This window comes from Xyrauchen texanus, chromosome 4 (assembly GCF_025860055.1).
Source record: "Xyrauchen texanus isolate HMW12.3.18 chromosome 4, RBS_HiC_50CHRs, whole genome shotgun sequence".
Lineage (NCBI taxonomy): Eukaryota > Metazoa > Chordata > Actinopteri > Cypriniformes > Catostomidae > Xyrauchen > Xyrauchen texanus.
In genome coordinates, this window is record NC_068279.1 from 2,146,414 (window position 1) to 2,166,539 (window position 20,126).

The 20,126-nt window shown below is 41.8% G+C and overlaps 2 protein-coding genes across 2 annotated transcripts; both read left to right on the top strand.

Annotated features, from left to right (window-relative positions):
- The first annotated feature begins 3,963 nt into the window (after window positions 1-3,963).
- On the top strand, window positions 3,964-11,369 carry LOC127642992 (PR domain zinc finger protein 12-like). Its single transcript, XM_052125500.1, has 5 exons — window positions 3,964-4,186; window positions 7,068-7,258; window positions 8,158-8,313; window positions 8,574-8,685; window positions 10,321-11,369. The coding sequence occupies exons 1-5, from the start codon at window positions 3,964-3,966 to the stop codon at window positions 10,743-10,745; spliced, it is 1,107 nt and encodes a 368-aa protein (XP_051981460.1). The 3' UTR covers window positions 10,746-11,369.
- Window positions 11,370-16,814: 5,445 nt separating this feature from the next.
- LOC127643009 (vasotocin-neurophysin VT 2) lies at window positions 16,815-18,756 on the top strand. The gene is made up of 3 exons (XM_052125527.1): window positions 16,815-16,984; window positions 17,138-17,342; window positions 18,377-18,756. Exons 1-3 carry the CDS (start codon window positions 16,862-16,864, stop codon window positions 18,514-18,516), a joined length of 468 nt encoding a protein of 155 aa, XP_051981487.1. The 5' UTR covers window positions 16,815-16,861; the 3' UTR covers window positions 18,517-18,756.
- Window positions 18,757-20,126: the final 1,370 nt, after the last annotated feature.

The window sequence follows — 20,126 nt, forward strand, 5'->3', positions numbered from 1 at the left end:
GGTGAGTAACCGTTATTAATTCTATAATGAATAATAAAAATACTGATAATGAGTTCTGTGCAGTTCGGACTCCTGCAGATATAATCTCACTCATGCTGTTCTGTTCACAGTCGAGCTCTTTATGATTGGAAATATCAAAGTCTCCCAGTGGAGAAGACATCTTTACAGTGGGAATACTGGTCTTGAGATTATTCTTCTATTTTAAGGGACTGTGATTACCAATTTCACAACAATCTTTCCTATAAAAATAAATGATTTTACATGTATATAAGCATGCATAGGCCTTCAATGCTAAAGACAACAAGAGTAGTGAGTGTCCAATTTACTCTAACTTTAAATCGTCACCAATAAAATTAGAGAAGATTTCAGTCTAGCTTTTTATAAACTCATTTGAAAGTTTATTATGAGTATCCCCTTCCAGACTTCTTTGGCGCCAAATTAATTCACAGTTCTGATCTAATGCCACAAGTGGATCATTGCAAATCTCTAGATTGGTGCTCTTTTGCAAATTCCCACACATTCGTTGTTTTGCGACTGCGTGAATGAATGAATGAGGGCAGCAGAATCGCCGTTTCTCCTCAAGCGTGTCACATTATGACCGCGGTATCCAGTGTAATCGAGCGCACGGATGTCAGATCGGCATGACAGATTGATTTGCATCATATGAAAAGAGAATCTGCCGGATGAAAATGGAATAAAGATGTTTTCTCTGCTGGACGAAAGTGGGAAAATACTCATTTCAAACACTCCATGAAAGCGGAGACAAAAACCCCCTTACAATGGAGAAGAAAGACTAAACGCTGTGTTTCATATAAACACCAATGAATATTAATATCTGTTGGGTTTCTATAGAACAAAGTGTATTATGCTTGTGACAAAATGTCCGGGAGCTCAAGAGAATAATCACTTATATTAACCACCACACAGTATAATGTACACAAGTGTAAGAACAAACCCCCCATATTTCCAAAATGTCCATTGAATGACCTGAAAGGGTACAAAGGTCAGCGGTAGACTGCCAGAGGTTATATAAAAAAAGTTTAGGTTAATAATGTACATTTCAGTTATGCAAAAATATACTTACAGCTGTTCCGCAGCAAACCCGCAGGGAATTGTTAGCATTTGTGGATGCTAACAATTCCCACAGGTGTCCCAACTCCCAACTTTTTGTTGATTACTTACAAACCCACCATCTGTATAGAACAACTGTGCTGCGCAAGCCCTCAAAAGTGAAGCCAAAACGTCTCGATCGCCCCCCGGTGGCTGGTCCTAGTATAGGTCATAAACCCCGCCTCCCCATGTTATTCAACGGGACGTGAGACCAACTAAACAATTAAATTACACTTCACATATCTTTTTTCCAAAGATAGTTTCTGTCATTTACTGTCGTTTCTATCACGTTGATGTCATTTCAAGTGTTTGTTTTCAAAATAAGTTTGTTTTTAGTTATTTGATGCTATAAAAACGCTACTGTGACATCATGATTGACAGCTGTGATTGACAGGTTCTCTGAGCGAAGTAGTCACTGAAGCACCAACTGAATTTTTTTCGGGATCTTCGGAGGACTGAGGAGATTGGAGCTTTAAATGTAATATCTACATTTCTATAATTAATTATTTCACACCGTCATAAGTCAAAAGGGGCGTGTGCTTGCGATTGATTCGGCGAGAGTGAGGGCGGGGCCTTGATTTCGCGGCTTTACTTCCTGCTCACTACTGCGCAGGTCTGGTCCCGAAATCGCAACTGCGCAGACTCAAGTCCCAAGATGTCAGCGCCATATCGGGATGTAACGGGAGCCCTAAGAGATGCACTAACGCTAGAGGCTGTAGCTTTTAGCCTCCTTGTTAGAGCACCCGCCTCCCACACCGGAGACCTAGGTTCGAGTCCTGTACACATTGGTGCCGTGACCCGGATGGGGGTGAGGTTTAGGGGGGTGAGTGTAATGGGAGCCAGCTGATAGATAGCTGTGCAGTGTGTAAACCTCACTCTCCTGACCTCAAGAGGTGCACTAGCGACTGACGCTAGAGGCTGTAGCCTTTAGCCTCCTCGTTAGCGCATTCACCTCCCACGCCGGAGACGTCAGTTCGAGTCCTGTTCGGAGCGGGGCGATCAGGACCGGTTACAGGGACACTGGTGGCTTCAATTCTCACCAATGGAAAAGAGTGAAGGGGCGTCGTCCATCTTTTTTTACAGTCTGACTCTATGGTATAGAAGCGTTGTTGGAACAGACGGTCACTGCATCCTCTTAAGCATTATTTGGACAGTATTGCACTGCAGGAAGTAGTATTCTGCTCTCATTAACAAATGAAGACCGACGGACCATTATAACCCTTAAAAGTGCAGGTCCTGGAGGAATCTCTGACAGGAAGAGGTCTGGCAGACCCAAAGCCACAACCGAATCAGAAGGCAAGTTTCTGAGAGTCAGCGTCTTGCGTGATAGGCGGCTCACGGGACATCAGCGTAACACTTAGTCTCAGTTTCAGCTGTGAAGTGGCAGTAGCCTAGCCATTGCTAAGATGGCGAAATAGGAGTATGAGGCTTGCCGGGGCCATGAAGCACCGCTAGTGGACTAGCGAAGACTGGAAGAAGGTCTTATCTTCGGTTCATCATGCAGGGTTATGTACGCCGTCGAGTCGGCGAAAGGATGGTTCCTCGGCATGTGACGCCAACTGTCAATCATGGAGGAGGAAGCGTGTTGGCCTGAGTGGCACCCTGAACCAAAACAGCTACCATAGCATTTTCCAATGCCATCCAATGCCCTCAGGTATACGCCTAGTTGGTCAGGGTTCATCCTATAGTGTGATAATGACCCAAAACAGACCTCCAGGCTATGTCAGAGCAAGACGTTAGGCTTCAAATCATGGCATGGCCGGTCATGAAAAGTAATTTGACTTTTGACCTAAAACCTTACTGTGATGTAACCGGGGGCGGAGCCAGCAATTTTTCAAAGGGGTGGCCAGGGAGGGGCAAGCGACCACTCTGGGGTGGCACAGAAATGTTCGGGATACAATGACACCCGGGTCGGAGAGGTGCGGCGACCTTAGTGTGCTGAACATTTGTACAGAGATGATTTCACCTCTGAAGAACTCAATTGTGCCCAAAACAAAAATGACCAAAGTGACTAAAACAGCTACTGCGAGTGGGGTGGCCAATGGGCCACGGCCACCCCTGACCACCCCATAGCTCCGCCACTGGATATCACCCCTGTGACAACTAGCCCCGCTCTCCCCTACAAGTGTATATATAGCTGCAAATGCATTTTAATCCATGTTTTGGAGGATTTTAAATATTATATACGATCTGTACATTGTGTCAGATATGCTACATGCATAAATAACACTGTCTGTAACACCTCATGCAAACTCAAATGGGGTTTAAAGAGGTTATTAATGTGATTGTTTAACACCTTTTTTTACTCCTCGCCCACAACCGAGCGTTAAATTACATGTGTTGTAATCGTTACATATTTTAGGCAACAAGGGGAAAAAAAATAAAAGAAATGCACCAAGGGAAAGTGGGTGAAATGCAGAATAATGAGATGTCATGAGAGAGTTGGTCAGGATTTGGGGTTAATAACAGCTGGTTAAATAATTGTAGCCTGTGATTTGTTAATAGCCTCTATACAGGTGTTACAGGCACTTATCTAAGATTATCTCTGTCTGTCTCTCTCTGTGTGTGTCTCACCTCCTCCATATCTGTCTCCCTCTCTTCATTTATCACAAAGACACACGCACACACACGCGCGCGCGCAATCTCTCATTGGGTGTGTCTTGGAGAGGGGGCGGCTCCTAAAGAGGGGTTTCTTCAAAGGAAACAAGTGTATAGGGGAGGGGCGGGGCAGGGGGTCATTAATAACTAATCAGAGGAGGCCCAGAGCCACACACTCATATAAGTGCAGCCGAGAGAGACCGGGTCAGTTTCACCTCAGCACCATCTGGAGAAACACACAGTCTGCCAGTCATCATGGGGTCGGTTCTGCCCGCCGAGGCGCTCCTGCTGAAGTCCAGGTTCAGATCTCAGCTGTGTGAAATCATCACCTCTGACATTCTGCACAGTTTTCTGTACGGCCGGTGGAGAAATGTGCTCGGGGAGCATCTGTATGAAGACAAGCAACATCTCAGCAGCAGCAGCTTGAGCCCAAAAACCGCGTTCACCGCTGAAGTTCTGGCGCAGTCTTTCACTGGAGGTGAGACACCAAGTTCGGATCGATTCTGCTGGAATGTGACAACTTTATTGATCACTTTAGTGTTGTTCGATACCTTATATTACATATCTTTCCAAATAGGATATTTATATATATATATATATATAACTCCGTAATAAAATATAAGAGTTAATAAAAGTACAATATTTTTGTTCGGAATGTTTTGAAAAGCGCCATGCAAATAAATAAATGAATAATAATACATTTTTAAATAAATAAATAAATACAAAACACGTTTAAAAATAGTGTTTTTTTAAGAGGTAAAATTTGTAGAATTTTAATGATGTAATATTAGATCATATTAGTGTTAGATTTGTTAACGGGAAATCTTTACAGCTAAATTATACATGCAACTCCGTTGTGGAGAATATCTTAATTATAAAATGTTAAATTGTTGATTACATTTTATTTTCGTTTTGTTGTGGAAAAAGCGAAGGACTTGGACTAGTTCAGCTATTAGTACGAGTTAAAAACGGGCTTAATTAACTCTTTTTGTAAATTATCTAAAAATGCCGCTTCATGCGGTATTTTTAATTTCGTTTTTAAAATGGGTATATTTATGGGGAAATTATTATTCTATTTTATTTTTTATTTTTTGTTGTTGGTGGCATTTCTGTGGCCTCAATTTTGAGAAAAAGAATAATTGGTTAAATTAAGGATGTATTCGTTAATATCGGCTATTCTGATTAACGGCGTTTGATGTTAATATCAACATAATTCTTATTATTAAAAGCTGCATATCTTAATATTAGTTAATACATTATGGACTCACCTAAAAATAGTTTTTTTTAATAATAAGTACACTACTGTAAAACTATTGTTCACTGTAAGTTCGTGAAATTGAAAGCGTTTATAATGTTAAGAAATATAACCTTTATTTGCCGGGTCTGTCCCGGGAACGAACACAAATGACTAACATTGAAAATGCAAAAGCGAGGGAATAAAAGACCTGATGATGAGCTCTCATCCTCAATAATCTCGCTGTCAGTGGGAATAAACTCTCTCCACTGTTGGGAATTTCTTCTCAAGGTCTCGAGTTGTTCTCCGACGTCCCGCACTTTGTCTCTTTTCTTTTGCGCAGTTGAACCCGTTTAACGCGCTGAAAGCGGCATTTAGCGGGTGTGTAACCGCTGCTGATTGAATGAAGGAGGGGTTTTAAATGCATTTGGTTAACTTTGTGCTTGACCTGAGAAAGGCAAAGAAAAGATTCCCATTCTCCGAGCTTTATCCCGCATTCATGGATCCGTGGACGGTCTCTTTCCTCTCTTGGCATCTCCGCTTCTCTCCATTAACGCACCGTGAACGCTCCATTCACCGCATGTCAAGCATCTAATCGCCTTTCCATCTTTTTGTTTGCGAAATTCCTGGTGCTTTTAAACAAGCCATCGCTTCATTCAGCGCACATTTATTGCTACAAAGTTCCTGAGCGGATAATGAATTTGGAATGAGTGGCTGGAGAATCATGAATATCTCTCTCCGGCAGAACGAATGGAGGATTTTCACCTCTCCTAAAGCGGCTTTTGTTGTCCGTTTTGTTTCTAACACATTCAGAATTCTTTGATTTTGACACGAAATGCGAGTGTCTTTCTTTCGGCTCTTGAATCGAATTTGAATGCGCTTTTTAACACTTTCCCTCCCCAACATTTAACGCGTTTTAATCCTGAGGTCATATTTCGTGACGAAAATAATAATTGAATTAATTTCAACGTGTCTTTTTCAACGTAACCTTTTAATTTCAAAGGTTGCTTTTTATTATTATACAATTAAAATGTACAAATGTATTTTTATACTTGACACGTAAATAACCTATGAAATATATATTTGTATTTATATATATATATATATATATATATATATATATATATATCTTATATATATATTATTATTATTATATATATATATATATATATATAATAATAAATATAATAAGATATATATATTTATTAATATATATTTATTATATTTATTTATTATATTTATTAATACATGTATATTTAGTATATTATATATATATTATTATATTTATTATTTTTATATATAGAAAAATAAAAAGGGATTTTATTTTAGACATTTCTTTAACTTTAAATGCTTACAGATTAATTATATTAAAATCTTTATTTATAGGATATTCTCTTAATTCATTTAAGGTGTTTAGGCAATTCCAAGTTTATAAACCACAATCTCAGTCCTTTTATTAGCATGAACAAAACAAGCAATTTTAAAGGAATATTCCGGGTTCAATACAATTTAAGTTTAATCGACAGTATTTGTGGCATAATTTTAATTACCAGAAAATTAATTTGCACTCGTCCCTCCTTTTCTTTATTAAAGACAGAAATGTGTGTTCCAGTGAGACACTTACAATGGAAGTCAATGGGCCGGTAATAAAACTACCACGAGACATAAACAATGTGTGTGTGTAAACATGATTTACTGTCATTAAATCCCTTAATGCATCTGTGTGAAGTTACATTTTTACAACTTCATTGCCATGACAACATAATCCCATAAACCCTGTTAACATCTCAAACCAGCTCAGAAATCTTCAGTTTTATCAGGATTAATCTGTGCTTTTATACAATTATAAGATTTTTGCTTGTTTTTATAAATCAAAATCGATTTTCGAGTCAATGCTGTCGATTGAGCTGAACTTGTTTCGAACCCAAAATATTCCTTTAAAAACTTGAAATAATATCTTATATGACGACCAGAAAGGTTTCATCAACACACCACAAACATTTCCTCAAATGAAATCAGAAAGAACTCTTTATTGTCCTTCAGTTACATTAGAACATTATTTCTGACATTTCCAGCCAGAATGTTTTGAACAAGACAAATGGATTCATGTTCATGTCTCCTGCAGAGGTTCAGAAGCTGTCTAGTCTGGTTCTGCCGAGCGAGGTCATCATCGCCCAGAGTTCGGTCCCTGGAGAAGGTCTGGGGATTTTCTCCAAAACCTGGATCAAAGCCGGCACTGAGATGGGCCCTTTCACCGGGAGGGTCATCTCCCCCGAGCATGTGGACCAGCACAAGAACAATAACCTGATGTGGGAGGTGTGTCTCTGTGTGTGTGTGTGTGTGTCTCTGTGTGTGTGTGTGTGTGTCTCTGTGTGTGTGTGTGTGTGTGTGTGTGTGTCTCTGTGTGTGTGTGTGTGTCTCTGTGTGTGTGTGTGTGTGTCTCTGTGTGTGTGTGTGTGTGTGTGTGTGTGTCTCTGTGTGTGTGTGTCTGTCTCTGTGTGTGTGTGTGTCTCTGTGTGTGTGTGTGTGTGTCTCTGTGTGTATGTGTGTGTGTGTGTGTCTCTGTGTGTATGTGTGTGTGTGTGTGTCTCTGTGTGTGTGTGTCTCTGTGTGTGTGTGTCTCTGTGTGTGTGTGTGTGTGTGTGTGTGTGTGTGTGTGTGTGTGTGTGTCTCTGTGTGTATGTGTGTGTGTCTCTGTGTGTGTGTGTGTGTCTCTGTGTGTGTGTGTGTGTGTGTGTGTGTGTGTGTGTGTGTGTCTCTGTGTGTGTGTGTGTGTGTGTGTGTGTGTGTGTGTGTGTGTGTGTATGTGTGTGTGTGTCTCTGTGTGTATGTGTGTGTGTCTCTGTGTGTGTGTGTGTGTCTCTGTGTGTGTGTGTGTGTGTGTCTCTCTGTGTGTATGTGTTTATGTGTGTGTGTGTGTGTGTGTGTGTATGTATTTGTATGTATGTGTGTGTGTTTATGTGTGTGCAAGTGTGTGTTTGTGTGTATGTGTGTGTGTGTATGTATTTGTGTGTATATATATGTGTGTGCGTTACATTAATATGGTTTTCATCTTTGTGGGATTAATGATTAAGATTATTGAAGCACTTTTAATATATAGAAATTATAGTAGTTTAACGCCAACAGAATGGCACTAGTTAAGATCATCATTACGAGTCCTTCTCCATCGAAACACGTGTTGTGTGTGTGTGTGTGTGTGTGTGTGTGTGTTTTAGGTGTTTAATGAGGATGGCACAGTCCGGTGCTTCATTGATGCCAGTCAGGAAGACCAGCGCAGTTGGATGACGTACATCAAATGTGCCAGAAATGAACAGGAGCAAAACCTGGAGGTGGTTCAGATCGACAGCCGCATCTTCTACAAAGCTCTGGAGGTAAAACACCTTCTTTCTCACTTCAGCTGGTGATGCGCCAGCGGGGCCCAGAAGCCTGACCGCACATTGAGAATCTGGGATTAAACGGGAAATAAACCTGGAAATAAAGTGAATGTTTGAGGATGTTGATCATCAGGGTTTGTTGATAATATCATTTGCCATGAATTTGATTTTGTTGCTGTTTATTAAATGAGTTGAATATTTATGCTATTTAAAAGGATCCCAGTCGCCTGTTAATCAATCATTTGTGGCATTTTCAGACTATTCCACCGGATCAGGAGCTGCTTGTTTGGTACGGAAATTCCCAAAATACCTTCCTTGGTATTCCTGGTGTTCCGGGCACCGAGGATGAGCACCAGAAAAAGAGAAGCGGTATGCACGCCAGTGTGTTTAATTCATAAATGAAGCTAATAATGATAGATTTGAATTACAAAGATGACCGGCGAGTGGACTGACTTGACTTCTAATCAGCTTTATATTAAAACAAGTGTGTGTGTTCATTAAGCGGAGTAAATATGTCAATAATGTGGGTGTGCCCGTATGTTAAGCTGATAAAAATCAGAGATAATCCTCATTATGCTTTCTTAAGCTGGTCTTTATTGCTCAATTATTCAGCGTTTAAGAGCCCGGGGGAAGAATGCAGACTGCATCTGTGAATTCCCTGTGCAAATGTGCCCTCTACAGGACTGTTGTGTGATTGGCAAGGACCTCCCAAATGATCAATGTCTCACCCTCATGCCATCCCAGATGTGTTTGACTTTCTTTCTTCTGCAGAACACAAATGAGGATTTTTAGAAGAGTATTTCAGCTCTGTTGGTCTGTACAGTGGAAGTCAACAGGGTCCAAAACTTTGAAGCTCCAAAAAAGCACATGAATGCAGCATAAAAGTAACCCACACAACTCCAGTGGTTTAATCCATGTCTTCAGAAGTGATATGATAGGTGTGCGTGAGAAACACATCAATATTTAAGTCATTTTTTACTATAAATCTCCACTTTCACTTTCACCTCCACATGCTTATTTTGTTTTTGTTTATCATATCACTTCTGAAGTCATGCATTTAACCACTGGAGTCCTGTGGGTTACATTTATGCTGCCTTTATGTGCTTTTTGGACCTTCAAAGTTCTAGTCACCATTCACTTGCATTGTATGGACCTACAGAGCTGAAACAAACTTCTAAAGATTTTTAGTGGAATATTTCAGCTCTGTTGGTCTGTACATTGCAAGTCAACAGGGTCCAAAACGTTGAAGCTCCAAAAAAGCACATAAATGCAGCATAATAGTAACCCACATGTCTCCAGTGGTTTAATCCATGACTTCAGAAGTGATATGATAGGTGTGGATGAGAAACACATCAATATTTAAGTAATTTTTTACTATAAATCTCCACTTTCACTTTCACCTCCACATGCTTATTTTGTTTTTGGCCTATATCCTTCCTGCATATCGTCACCTTTAGGTCAAAGATGCAGATTTATAGTAAAAAGGGACTTCAATATTGATCTGTTTCTCATCCAAACCGATCATATCACTTCTAAAGTCATGGATTATACCACTGGAGTCCTGTGGGTTACTTTTATGCTGCATTTATGTGCTTTTTGGACCTTCAAAATTCTGGTCACCATTCACTTGCATTGTACGGACCTACAGAGCTGAAACAAACTTCTAAAAATCTTCATTTGTGTTCTGCAGAAGACAGAAACTCACACATCTGGGGTGGCATGAGGGTGAGTAAATAATGATTGAATTGCCATTCACGACCAGTCTTAAAGCAGAATGCAAATGTAGTGAATTTAAAAAAAAAAGTACTGACATGTTTCACAAAAATATTTGTCTTAAGATGGTTATTTATATCTTTAGCTATAGTGTGTCAATGCGTTAAATGCATTTTAGACTCCCAAACCTTCCCTTTAATGGGAATTGCATAAATTGCATTAATGTAACTTTTCATTTCCACACAGAAATGGCTCAAATCAGTGTTTTCTGACTTTCTCATTCTCCCTCAGACGACTCGCACATGTGTGATGCCCCGCCTTCATCACTGGCCTCATCTTCCTCGTCATCAGCTGCAAGTCGCATGCGCTGCGTCATCTGTCACCGCGGCTTCAATTCCCGCAGTAACCTGCGCTCGCACATGCGCATTCACACCCTGGACAAACCGTTCGTCTGCCGCTTCTGCAACCGTCGTTTCAGCCAGTCTTCCACGCTCCGCAACCACGTCCGCCTGCACACCGGCGAGCGGCCCTACAAATGCCACGTCTGCCAGAGCGCGTACTCGCAGCTGGCAGGCCTGCGGGCGCACCAGAAGAGTGCCAGACACAGGCCGAGCAGCTCAAACGCTGACGCCGGGCAGATATCGCCTCCTCCGACACAAATGCCACCCGTCTCTCACCACGCACTGCTGCGTCATATTCCCACCATGGTGCTCTGATGGCAAAGAACGAGATGAACTGAACAAAGTCCAGTTACACGGCACTTTAAGATGGGACACGCTCAAAGGGTCACTTCCGATGGGTTTCGGCGGGAACGATCAAGCATTGGTCGCTCGGATGAATCAATGGATGTTGGACTGTGACAGTTTCATTATCTCAAGCGATGTGTGGAGCAGCTTTGGAAAATTCCCAAACAACGACAAGATGACAAAATGACACCATGTCCTCACTAAAGGCCTTAAAGTTTAGCAGAGAAATCAATGAGCACAAATGCATCTTTAATGTGGGGTGCGTTTTAATAGTCACTTATTACATGTTTGTAATGTTCCTGCCGTGCTCTTTAAAGCTCAGTCGACAGCATTTGTGGCATAATGTATTTGGACTCGTCCCTCGTTTATTTTGAAATAATCAAAAAGGCTCTCACAATGGAAGTCAATGGGGCCAGTGCACACACATTAAAATACTGTTTCAAAAGTATAGCCACAAGACGTAAACATTACATGCAGCAAAGGGACAGTTCACCTAAAAATGGAAATTCTCTCATTATTTACTCACCCTCATGCCATTCCAGACGTGTGTGACTTTCTTTCTTCTGCACAACACAAATTATGATTTTTAGAAGAGTATTTCAGCTCTGTTGGTCTGTACAGTGCAAGTCAACAGGGTCCAAAACTTTGAAGCTCCAAAAAAGCACATAAATGCAGCATATAAGTAACCCACATGACTCCAGTGGTTTAATTCATGACTTCAGAAGTGATATGAAAGGTGTGCGTGAGAAACAGGTCAATATTTAAGTCATTTTTTACTATAAATCTCCACTTTCACTTTCACCTCCACATGCTTATTTTGTTTTTGCTTATCATATCACTTCTAAAGTCATGGATTAAACCACTGGAGTCCTGTGGGTTACATTTATGCTGCCTTTTATGTGCTTTTTGGACCTTCAAAATTCTAGTCACCATTCACTTGCATTGTACGGACCTACAGAGCTGAAATATTCTACTAAAAATCTCCATTTGGGTTCTGCTTAGGAAAGATGGTCACACATCTGGGACGGCATGAGGGTGAGTAAATGAAGAGGGAATTTTCATTAAAGCAGAATGAAAATGTAGTGAATAAAAAAAAAAAAGTACTGACATTTTCCACGGACCCCCTGGCACCCCTGAGTTAAACCATTGTGTGTCTCACTGGAGCCTCGATTTTGGCTTTTTGCTATTTTGTAAATAAACAACGGATGAGCCTAAATTATGCCACAAATACTCCCGATTGAGCTTAACTTGTACTGAACCCGGAATGTTCCTTTAATATTCAGTAGATTTAGTTGCAACGACCTCATTCACGCTCGCGGCATTTTTAACGACGGTGAAAACGAGGCTGTGAGGGATTCATTGTCTCTTCATTGGGTCGTGCTGCAGTTTAAAGTGTTTTTGGATCATTCCACGGACAAAACATTGATCAGATATCTATCCAAGGACATTCGGCATGCACAGAACTCCAGACAACATGAATTGTGGGAAATCGGATGTTATATAGGAGCTCAATACCGTTCGTGCCACCGAAGAGACTCGATTTAATTCCCATTAAAAGTCAAATATGGCGCTTGTGTGAAAATGGCACTTTTGTGCTGAGTTAAGCTTTTCTCGTCATTCAGGTGTGCAACACTGGATGCAGTGTGTTTCTATAGTTACTGTGAGGCTCTACGTTCAGTTCAGTGGCTCTGGATCAAGCAATCACACATCACAGTGTTGGTATAATGTATATACGTTTGTATTTTTGTGTATTGTAAATAAAACCATTTAAAACATGCTTGTATGGTTGCCATGTTGACTCCTGGTGAAACTTGCTACCTCAGGCTTCAGTTTGGGGTTCGGATTGCGTTACCGCTGTCCTAATGAATATTACCGATGTGTCTGAGACCGTCAATCCGCGCATCTTATCATGTGACTTGTTGAGGGCGTTACCACGGAGACGTAGCGCGTGTGGAGGCTTCAAGCTAATCTCCGTGGCATCCGCGCTCAACTCGCTGCACGCCCCACCGAGAGCGAACTACGTTATAGCGACCATGAGGAGGTCACCCCATGTGACTCTACCCTCCCTAGCAACCAGGCCAATTTGGTTGCTAAGGAGACCTGGCTGGAGTCACTCAGCATGCCCTGGATTCAAACTCATGACTCCAGCGGTGATAGTCAGCGATAATACTCGCTGCAGCCCGGAGATCTTCAAATGAGGGCGGGATCTCCAAAAGAGGGCGTGGTAACTCCAGAAGGGGGTGGGGCCTGCTCCAGAAGGGGACAACACTTCCACACATGGTTAGGGTTCAGGAAAGGGTTAGGTTGGGGTTTTATACATCTTTGCTGGTGGTTTGGAGCTCCTACCACTTTTTGGAGCTTGCCTGCTTCAAAGAAAGCTCAAGACTTCTCTTGAAAACTCATTTATTTCCCAATCTATACACACTCAACTAGCAAAACACAAGAAAGCTTTTATAATAAGCAGAGGTCCACCGATAGTGGATTTGCCGATACCGATAACTAAGGTGGTATGAAAGGCCGATAACGGTCTATATATTTTTTTAACTTGATTTATATAAAAACATTATTCTTTCCTTACTATGACAGACACAGACAAAGAGTCCTAAATGAAAAAAATCCCAGATGCACTTTATTGTTCAACCAAAATCCCAAAAGTAAGATTTGGTGCATAACACGGGACCTTTAAGGATAAACAAGCTCAAAACACACCGGGGACTCTTATTTTGAAATGAACAAATTATGAAAGAAATCTGCAACTCTCGGCATACCTTTCTGCCGATAATGATCGCAACTATTGGCACCGATTAATCGGTAAAACCGATACATCGGTCTATCTCTAATAATAGAACACGATGTAAAACCAACTGATGTTTCGACAGCGCACAGCGGCTTACAAGGTGCGCTTCATTTTTTGTCCACCAGATTGCAGTAAATTGAACCGTGTAGAAAAGCGTTGTTTCTAAAAACACTATATCTGTAATGAAAGCCCCGTCGGCTCACTAGAGAAAGCAGTTCTCACCCGTATGCCGTCTCAAACTTGTCTCTCTCTTTGTTCTGCGGAACTCAAATGAAGATATTTATGATGATATACGAGGTGTTCTGAAATTTCTTCTTTCTTCAGAACTGATCACGGAATAAAACAAGCGTTTTTGTGCAAATTGAACCTTCTTCCCAGTTTGATTTATACCTTCACTTCAGAGATCACAGCTTGTTGAGCTCTTGTGAATTCTCCTGAATGAATACTTCCTCCGTACATGATCTTTTGTAGTTGCTATTCAAGATTTTACAGTTCCGATTGTTTGTTAGAAGCAAGTTTTCTCTGTCCTGTTCAGTGGAAAACCGTCACAAATGATCTGAGACGTGATAAAAAGTATTACTTGAAATGAAACAGATTGTCATCAGTTTATGTGCTATTTATGTGGCAAAGAGTGAATTGTTAATGATGCATGAATGTCCTGAAAGGTTTCCTGTCATGCATGCAATCCATCTGCTGTGCATGCATGTGTTTGTGTGCGTGCGTGCATGTGTTTGTGTGTGTGCCTGTGCTTGTGTGTGTGCGCGCCTGTGCTTGCGTGCATGTGCTTGCTTGCGTGCGTGCACGTGTTTGCGTGCGTGCGTGTGCGTGCCTGTGTGTGCGTGCGTGTGTGTGCATGCCTGTGCTTGTGTGTGCATGCCTATGCTTGTGTGTGCGCATGCTTGTGTGTGCATGCCTGTGCTTGTGTGTGTGTGCTTGTGTGTGCATGCTTGTGTGTGCATGCCTGTGCTTGTGTGTGTGCATGCTTGTGTGTGCATGCCTGTGCTTGTGTGTGTGCATGCTTGTGTGTGCATGCCTGTGCTTGTGCGTGCATTTGCTTGTGTGTGCATGCATGTGTTTGTGTGTGTGCGCGTGCATGCCTGTGTGCGCGTGATTGTGTGCGCGTGCATGTGTTTGTGTGTGTGTGTGTGCGCGTGCGTGCCTGTGTGCGCGTGCATGTGTTTGTGTGTGTGTGTGTGTGTGTGCGTGCATGTGTTTGTGTGTGAGCGTGCTTGTGTGTGTGCATGTGTTTGTGTGTGCTTGTGTGTGTGCATGCCTGTGCTTGTGTGTGTGCGCGTGCATGCCTGTGTGCGCGTGCATGTGTTTGTGTGTGTGCGTGCCTGTGTTTGAGTGTGTGCGTGCTTGTGTGTGTGCATGTGTTTGTGTGTGCGCAAGCTTGTGTGGAATCTTTGTTCACTCATTGTCTTTTATACAGAATATTTTTCAGTTTGTGTTTATAGATTTCTGTTACGATGTTTAAGTGCATTGTGCTCTTTCAGCGAGACCTCTTTTAGCTCCCATTAGTGTCTGTAATTGTGCTTTTCTATCGCTCATTTTTTATAATTATAATTATGAGTTTTTAATATCTTCTTGCCATTCATGTAGAACCTGGATGTGAAAACACGTCTAATCTCAGCTCTATGAACTCATTATACTTAATGAGTTGAAACTTTGTGAACTTGTTGCTATCCTACCAATGCAACCCTTGTGATTCACTGCCGTTCATCGCCACCATGCATAATTATCACTTGTTTAGTAACAACTCTTGAATATTCAGATCAATTACAACAGTAACTGTCAGACGCGTCAACACATGCACAGAGACCTTTTGTGAACGTGTCTGATTAAGATGATGCATTTTGGAGCATTTCCCTGTTTGATATGTGACCTCAGCTCTGAACACACGTGTTTTTACAGCTCTGGTGCATTTGTGCAGATGTTCAGAGTCACAAATAATGTGGCATCACGTGCATTTTTATCGACATATGTCCTTCAGTGGAGTCAGAACTCTTCTGGACAATCCGAACGGGTCATTCTATGTTAAATAAACCACATTTTAGAAACTTCCCTGTGTGAAATTTTTGATTTTGTTCAACTTTTTCTGAAGAAAGATCAACAAAAATGACGTTGTAAGCCAAATATATAAAATGACATGGATCAATGTTTCGTGTGTAAATCATTGTTTTGTAAAGGGGGGGTCAAAATGACAATTTACACCCATGATTTTTAGAGGTAAAAAGCATCAAATCATTTGACTTCAGCACCTCTTGTCGCATTACGTGCCAATGGCGCGAGTCCAAAAATGAGATTTCTCCAAAGTTGGAGCGCCTATAACTTCAGAAGTATTAAAGATATCTTAATATCCTTTTAGATACTGGTTCAGAACAAACTTTCCCTTTGGTATCTTAATTTTTAGCACCCTGTATGGTTAAATCCCAGAGATATGGTGCTCTAAATGTGCTAAATTGTTCAATTTTACATCTGTTTTATGCAGACACTTTTAGGACAGATGAAGACTCAATCAATTAGTGCAATTAGTTTCAGAGCTTTGCAGTTGTTCACTTCTAAAATGCAAAAACTAAATATATGCATTGCACTGACTAGAAATTAAAATTAAACATTTTTGATGATTTAAAATGGGTAACATTTACTAAAGGAGCCACATTGAGAGCCCTGTTTCTCTGGGATTTAACCACACAGTGTCTTAAGAATCAAAAGGTAAAAAGAAAAGTTTGTTCTGAACCAGAATCTATAAGGATATTAAGATATCTTTAATACTTCAAGAGTTATAGGCACTCAAACTTTGGAAAAACGACATAAAAAAAGAGTTTCTTCACATTTTTGGACTCATGCCATTGTCATATAATGCAACAAGAGCTGCTGAAGTCAACTGATTTTGGTAATAGATCTACCTATCTCGGAGTAAAAATAAAATCATGACGATGACACCTTACTAAGGTTCTTTTTTTGACCTGTAGTTTGCTCCAAAATCACAGGCAAAAATTGTCACTGGAAGTACGCATGATTGTATTGAAATCATGTATTCGATTTGCAACGGACCGCAGTCATATTTCTTCTTCTAGTGTGAATGACTGACCACAAAGCTTCTAAGTTGACTAACAAGTTAATGATGTGCAGCATCTTATTGTCTCATAAGTATTCTCTTGATGGCGTTCCCTCAGGACTGGGATTGAATTGCATTAAGCGAAGGGGATGACGTGGGGACAGACATCACAGGTGTGTTTCTATAAAGAGCCGTCGAGTCTGAGACCGAGTGACCAAGATCTGGACGATGTCAGTCTGCGCTGTGCTCCTGCTGTGTGTCGCTGGACTGCTGTGTCTCTCGTCAGCATGTTACATTCAGAACTGCCCGAGAGGAGGAAAACGAGCTTTACTGGAGCCCGTCTCGAGACAGGTGAATCAAACATACTTTATATAGATGGTTTTATATCTATACAGGCTGAGATGTAGATTTGGCTTGAACATGGTTAATTATCTAACGTTAACAAACACAACATTGTTGTAAAGTGTTATTAAAGGATTAAAGCAACTTTCTTTAAATTGGTAGTGTTTGGCGTGCGGCCCCGGAGATAAGGGCCGCTGTTTGGGCCCCAGTATCTGTTGTGGGGAGGAGATCGGCTGTCTCGTGGGTTCCCCGTGGATGGCGCGCTGCCAGGAGGAGGAATATCTGCCGTCTCCGTGCCAGACTGCCGGAAAACTCTGTGGCTCTGACGCGGGTCGCTGCGCCGCTCCAGGAGTCTGCTGTGGCACAGGTCAGAATGAGATAGAAAGGTGTTTATGATCGATTGTGTGCTATTATACAACAGTTCTGTTCCTCTTATCTGACTGTACGAGTGGCATCCCAAAAGTGCTGATGTTTAGTTTCACCCCAATTCGGAACGCCCGATTCCCAATGCCCTCTAAGTCCGCGTGGTGGCGTAGTGACTCGCTGAATCCGGGTGGCGGGGCACGAATCTCAGTTGCCTCCACGTCTGAGACCGTCAATCCGCGCATCTTATCACGTGGCTTGTTGAGCGCGTTACCATGGAGACGTAGCACGTGTGGAGGCTTCACGCTATTCTCCGCGGCATCAACGCACGACTCGCCACATGCCCCACCGAGAGCGAGAACCACATTATAGCGACCATGAGGAGGTTACCCCATGTGACTCTACCCTCCCTAGCAACCGGGCCAATTTGGTTGCTTAGGAGACCTGGCTGGAGTCACTCAGCACACCCTGAGATTCAAACTAGCGACTCCAGCGGTGATAGTCAGCGTCAATACTCGCCGCGCTACCCAAGCCCCATTTTTTTCCCCATTCTGATGGTTGATGTGAACATTGACTGACCCGTATCTGCATGATTTGATGCACCGCTGCCACACGATTGGCTGATGATTGCTGGTGCCAGACGGGCTGTTTTGAGTATTTCCGGGATATTCACACCCAAAAAGTCTCTAGAATTTACTCAGAATGGCGCCAAAAACCAAAACACGTCCCTCACTGGAGTTCATGCTGATGAGAGGTCAACAGAGAATGGCCAGACTGGTTTGAACTGACAATATCTTCGGTAACTCGGATAACCACTCTGTATAATTGCTATTCTGAGATGCGGGTTGGCGCTGTTTTGGGGGCACGAGGGGGACCTACACAATATTTGGCAGGTGGTTTTAATGTTGTAGCTGATATATACATATCTCAGCCTTGTTTATTAGTATGACACACAATGACAAAAGATGTTTAAGCTGCACTAAAATGTTATTTTGTTTCTCTGTTTGGATCTGATATCATGATCTCTCTGATCTTCAGAGGGCTGCAAGCTCGACCCAAACTGTTCCGAGGACAGTAAGAGTGAGGAGCCGGCGGATCAGAACACACTGGGAGCGTCACCTGGAGATCTGCTGCTGCGTCTGCTGCACCCCAACAACAGAAAACACAATCAATACTGACGACATCACAACTGTTCACGCTGCGTCATAAAGCATTAACAGCCACGTAATATGTCTATCAATGCTAAATCAAGAGAATGTTAGCAATATTTCACCATAGGTTTATGGTTACACCGTACCAACATAAATGCTTCGACAAACCAAACTAGAGTGAGATATATTGGCAAATTTAGTTTGAATTTTGAAATGAGTTTATTATGAACTCTGGTGTGTGTAAATATGTTACGAATAAATATTCTCTTGCACTACCGAAGTCCTGTTTCAATGTTTATATGCGACTAAAGAAAAGGACCGAATATGACGTGCAAAGAATGACTTTATTGCAAGTTCTGCTTTATTTCCATCACTGGACTGAACATCTAAAGGATACATGAATGATGGTCCCAAAATGAGTCTGTGTGTGCATGCGTGTGTTTGTGTGTGCATGCGTGTGCATGTGTTAGTTTGTGTGCTTGCATGTGTTTGTTTGTTTGTGTGTGTGCGCGTGCATGTGTTTGTTTGTGTGTTTGTGTGTGTGCGTGCATGTGTTTGTTTGTGTGTGTGCGTGCATGTGTTTGTTTGTTTGTGTGTGTGTGTGTGTGTGCGTGCATGTGTTTGTTTGTGTGTGTGCATGCATGTGCTTGTGTGTGTCGGGTTCACACAGTTGACTACAACACAAAACACATGCACCTTTACAGGTAAACTAGAACAAGACAACTAGTCTTGAGGTCTTTTGGCACCGTAACGGCCCCATCTGAGGCATGCAAAAGTTTAATTGTTTTGTGCCATCATGCCGTATACTGCGATTACTGTAATTCACTGCTACTAATATCATATTCAATGTGCAATGCATGTACAATTAGTTTGGGTCTTGGATAGACGCTGACTAGCACCGCTGGAGCCGCGAGTTCGCTTGTTCGAATCCAGGGCGTGCCGAGTGACTCCAGTCAGGTCTCCTAAGCAACCAAATTGGCCCGGTTGCTAGGGAGGGTAGAGTCACATGGGGTAACCTCCTCGTGGTCGCTATAATGTGGTTCTCGCGCTTGGTGGGGTGTGTGGTGAGTTGTGCGCGGATGCCGCGGAGAATAGCATGAAGCCTCCACGGTAACACGCTCAACAAGTCACGTGATCAGATGCACGGATTGACGGTCTCAGACGCGGGTGGCGCTGATGTTTCAGTGACTGATTTGATTTACATTGACAAAGATGCAACGTGGAAGTGAACTATAGCAAGTTTAACACATGAGCCGTTTGATTTGGCTTTTGTCATTTGGGTGCGCTACTGAAATGATCAAAGTTGTGCGTCTGTTTGGACTCAAAAAGTACCTGATAAAATACACGTGTGTAGATTACGTGTAGCTCAACATGTGTTTAACGGCCAGTTGCGTCCTATGAAATATTTTGGAAGCAATGAATCCTGTTCTACATTTGTTGCATCGTTACTTTGATATACAGTGTGACAAATTAAAACATCAGAATATATTCAATTCTATTATTTTTGAATTGTCTTGGAAATTCGACACTATCTGCTCCATTTGTGTCAGATGCATGTGCTAGGAGACCCGAGTATGAAATAATGTTTGGTGAAACATCCATGCATTTATGGGTTAATATTATATTTGAACAATTTC

Excerpts from the sequence above, each read along its gene's own strand:
- LOC127642992 (XM_052125500.1), top strand. The coding sequence starts at position 3,964 with ATGGGGTCGGTTCTGCCCGCCGAGGCGCTCCTGCTGAAGTCCAGGTTC. Across the intron at positions 4,187-7,067 it reads GGCGCAGTCTTTCACTGGAG|AGGTTCAGAAGCTGTCTAGT; the intron begins GTGAGACACCAA and ends TGTCTCCTGCAG. Across the intron at positions 8,686-10,320 it reads GCACCAGAAAAAGAGAAGCG|ACGACTCGCACATGTGTGAT; the intron begins GTATGCACGCCA and ends ATTCTCCCTCAG.
- LOC127643009 (XM_052125527.1), top strand. The coding sequence starts at position 16,862 with ATGTCAGTCTGCGCTGTGCTCCTGCTGTGTGTCGCTGGACTGCTGTGT. Across the intron at positions 16,985-17,137 it reads TGGAGCCCGTCTCGAGACAG|TGTTTGGCGTGCGGCCCCGG; the intron begins GTGAATCAAACA and ends TTAAATTGGTAG. Across the intron at positions 17,343-18,376 it reads AGGAGTCTGCTGTGGCACAG|AGGGCTGCAAGCTCGACCCA; the intron begins GTCAGAATGAGA and ends TCTGATCTTCAG.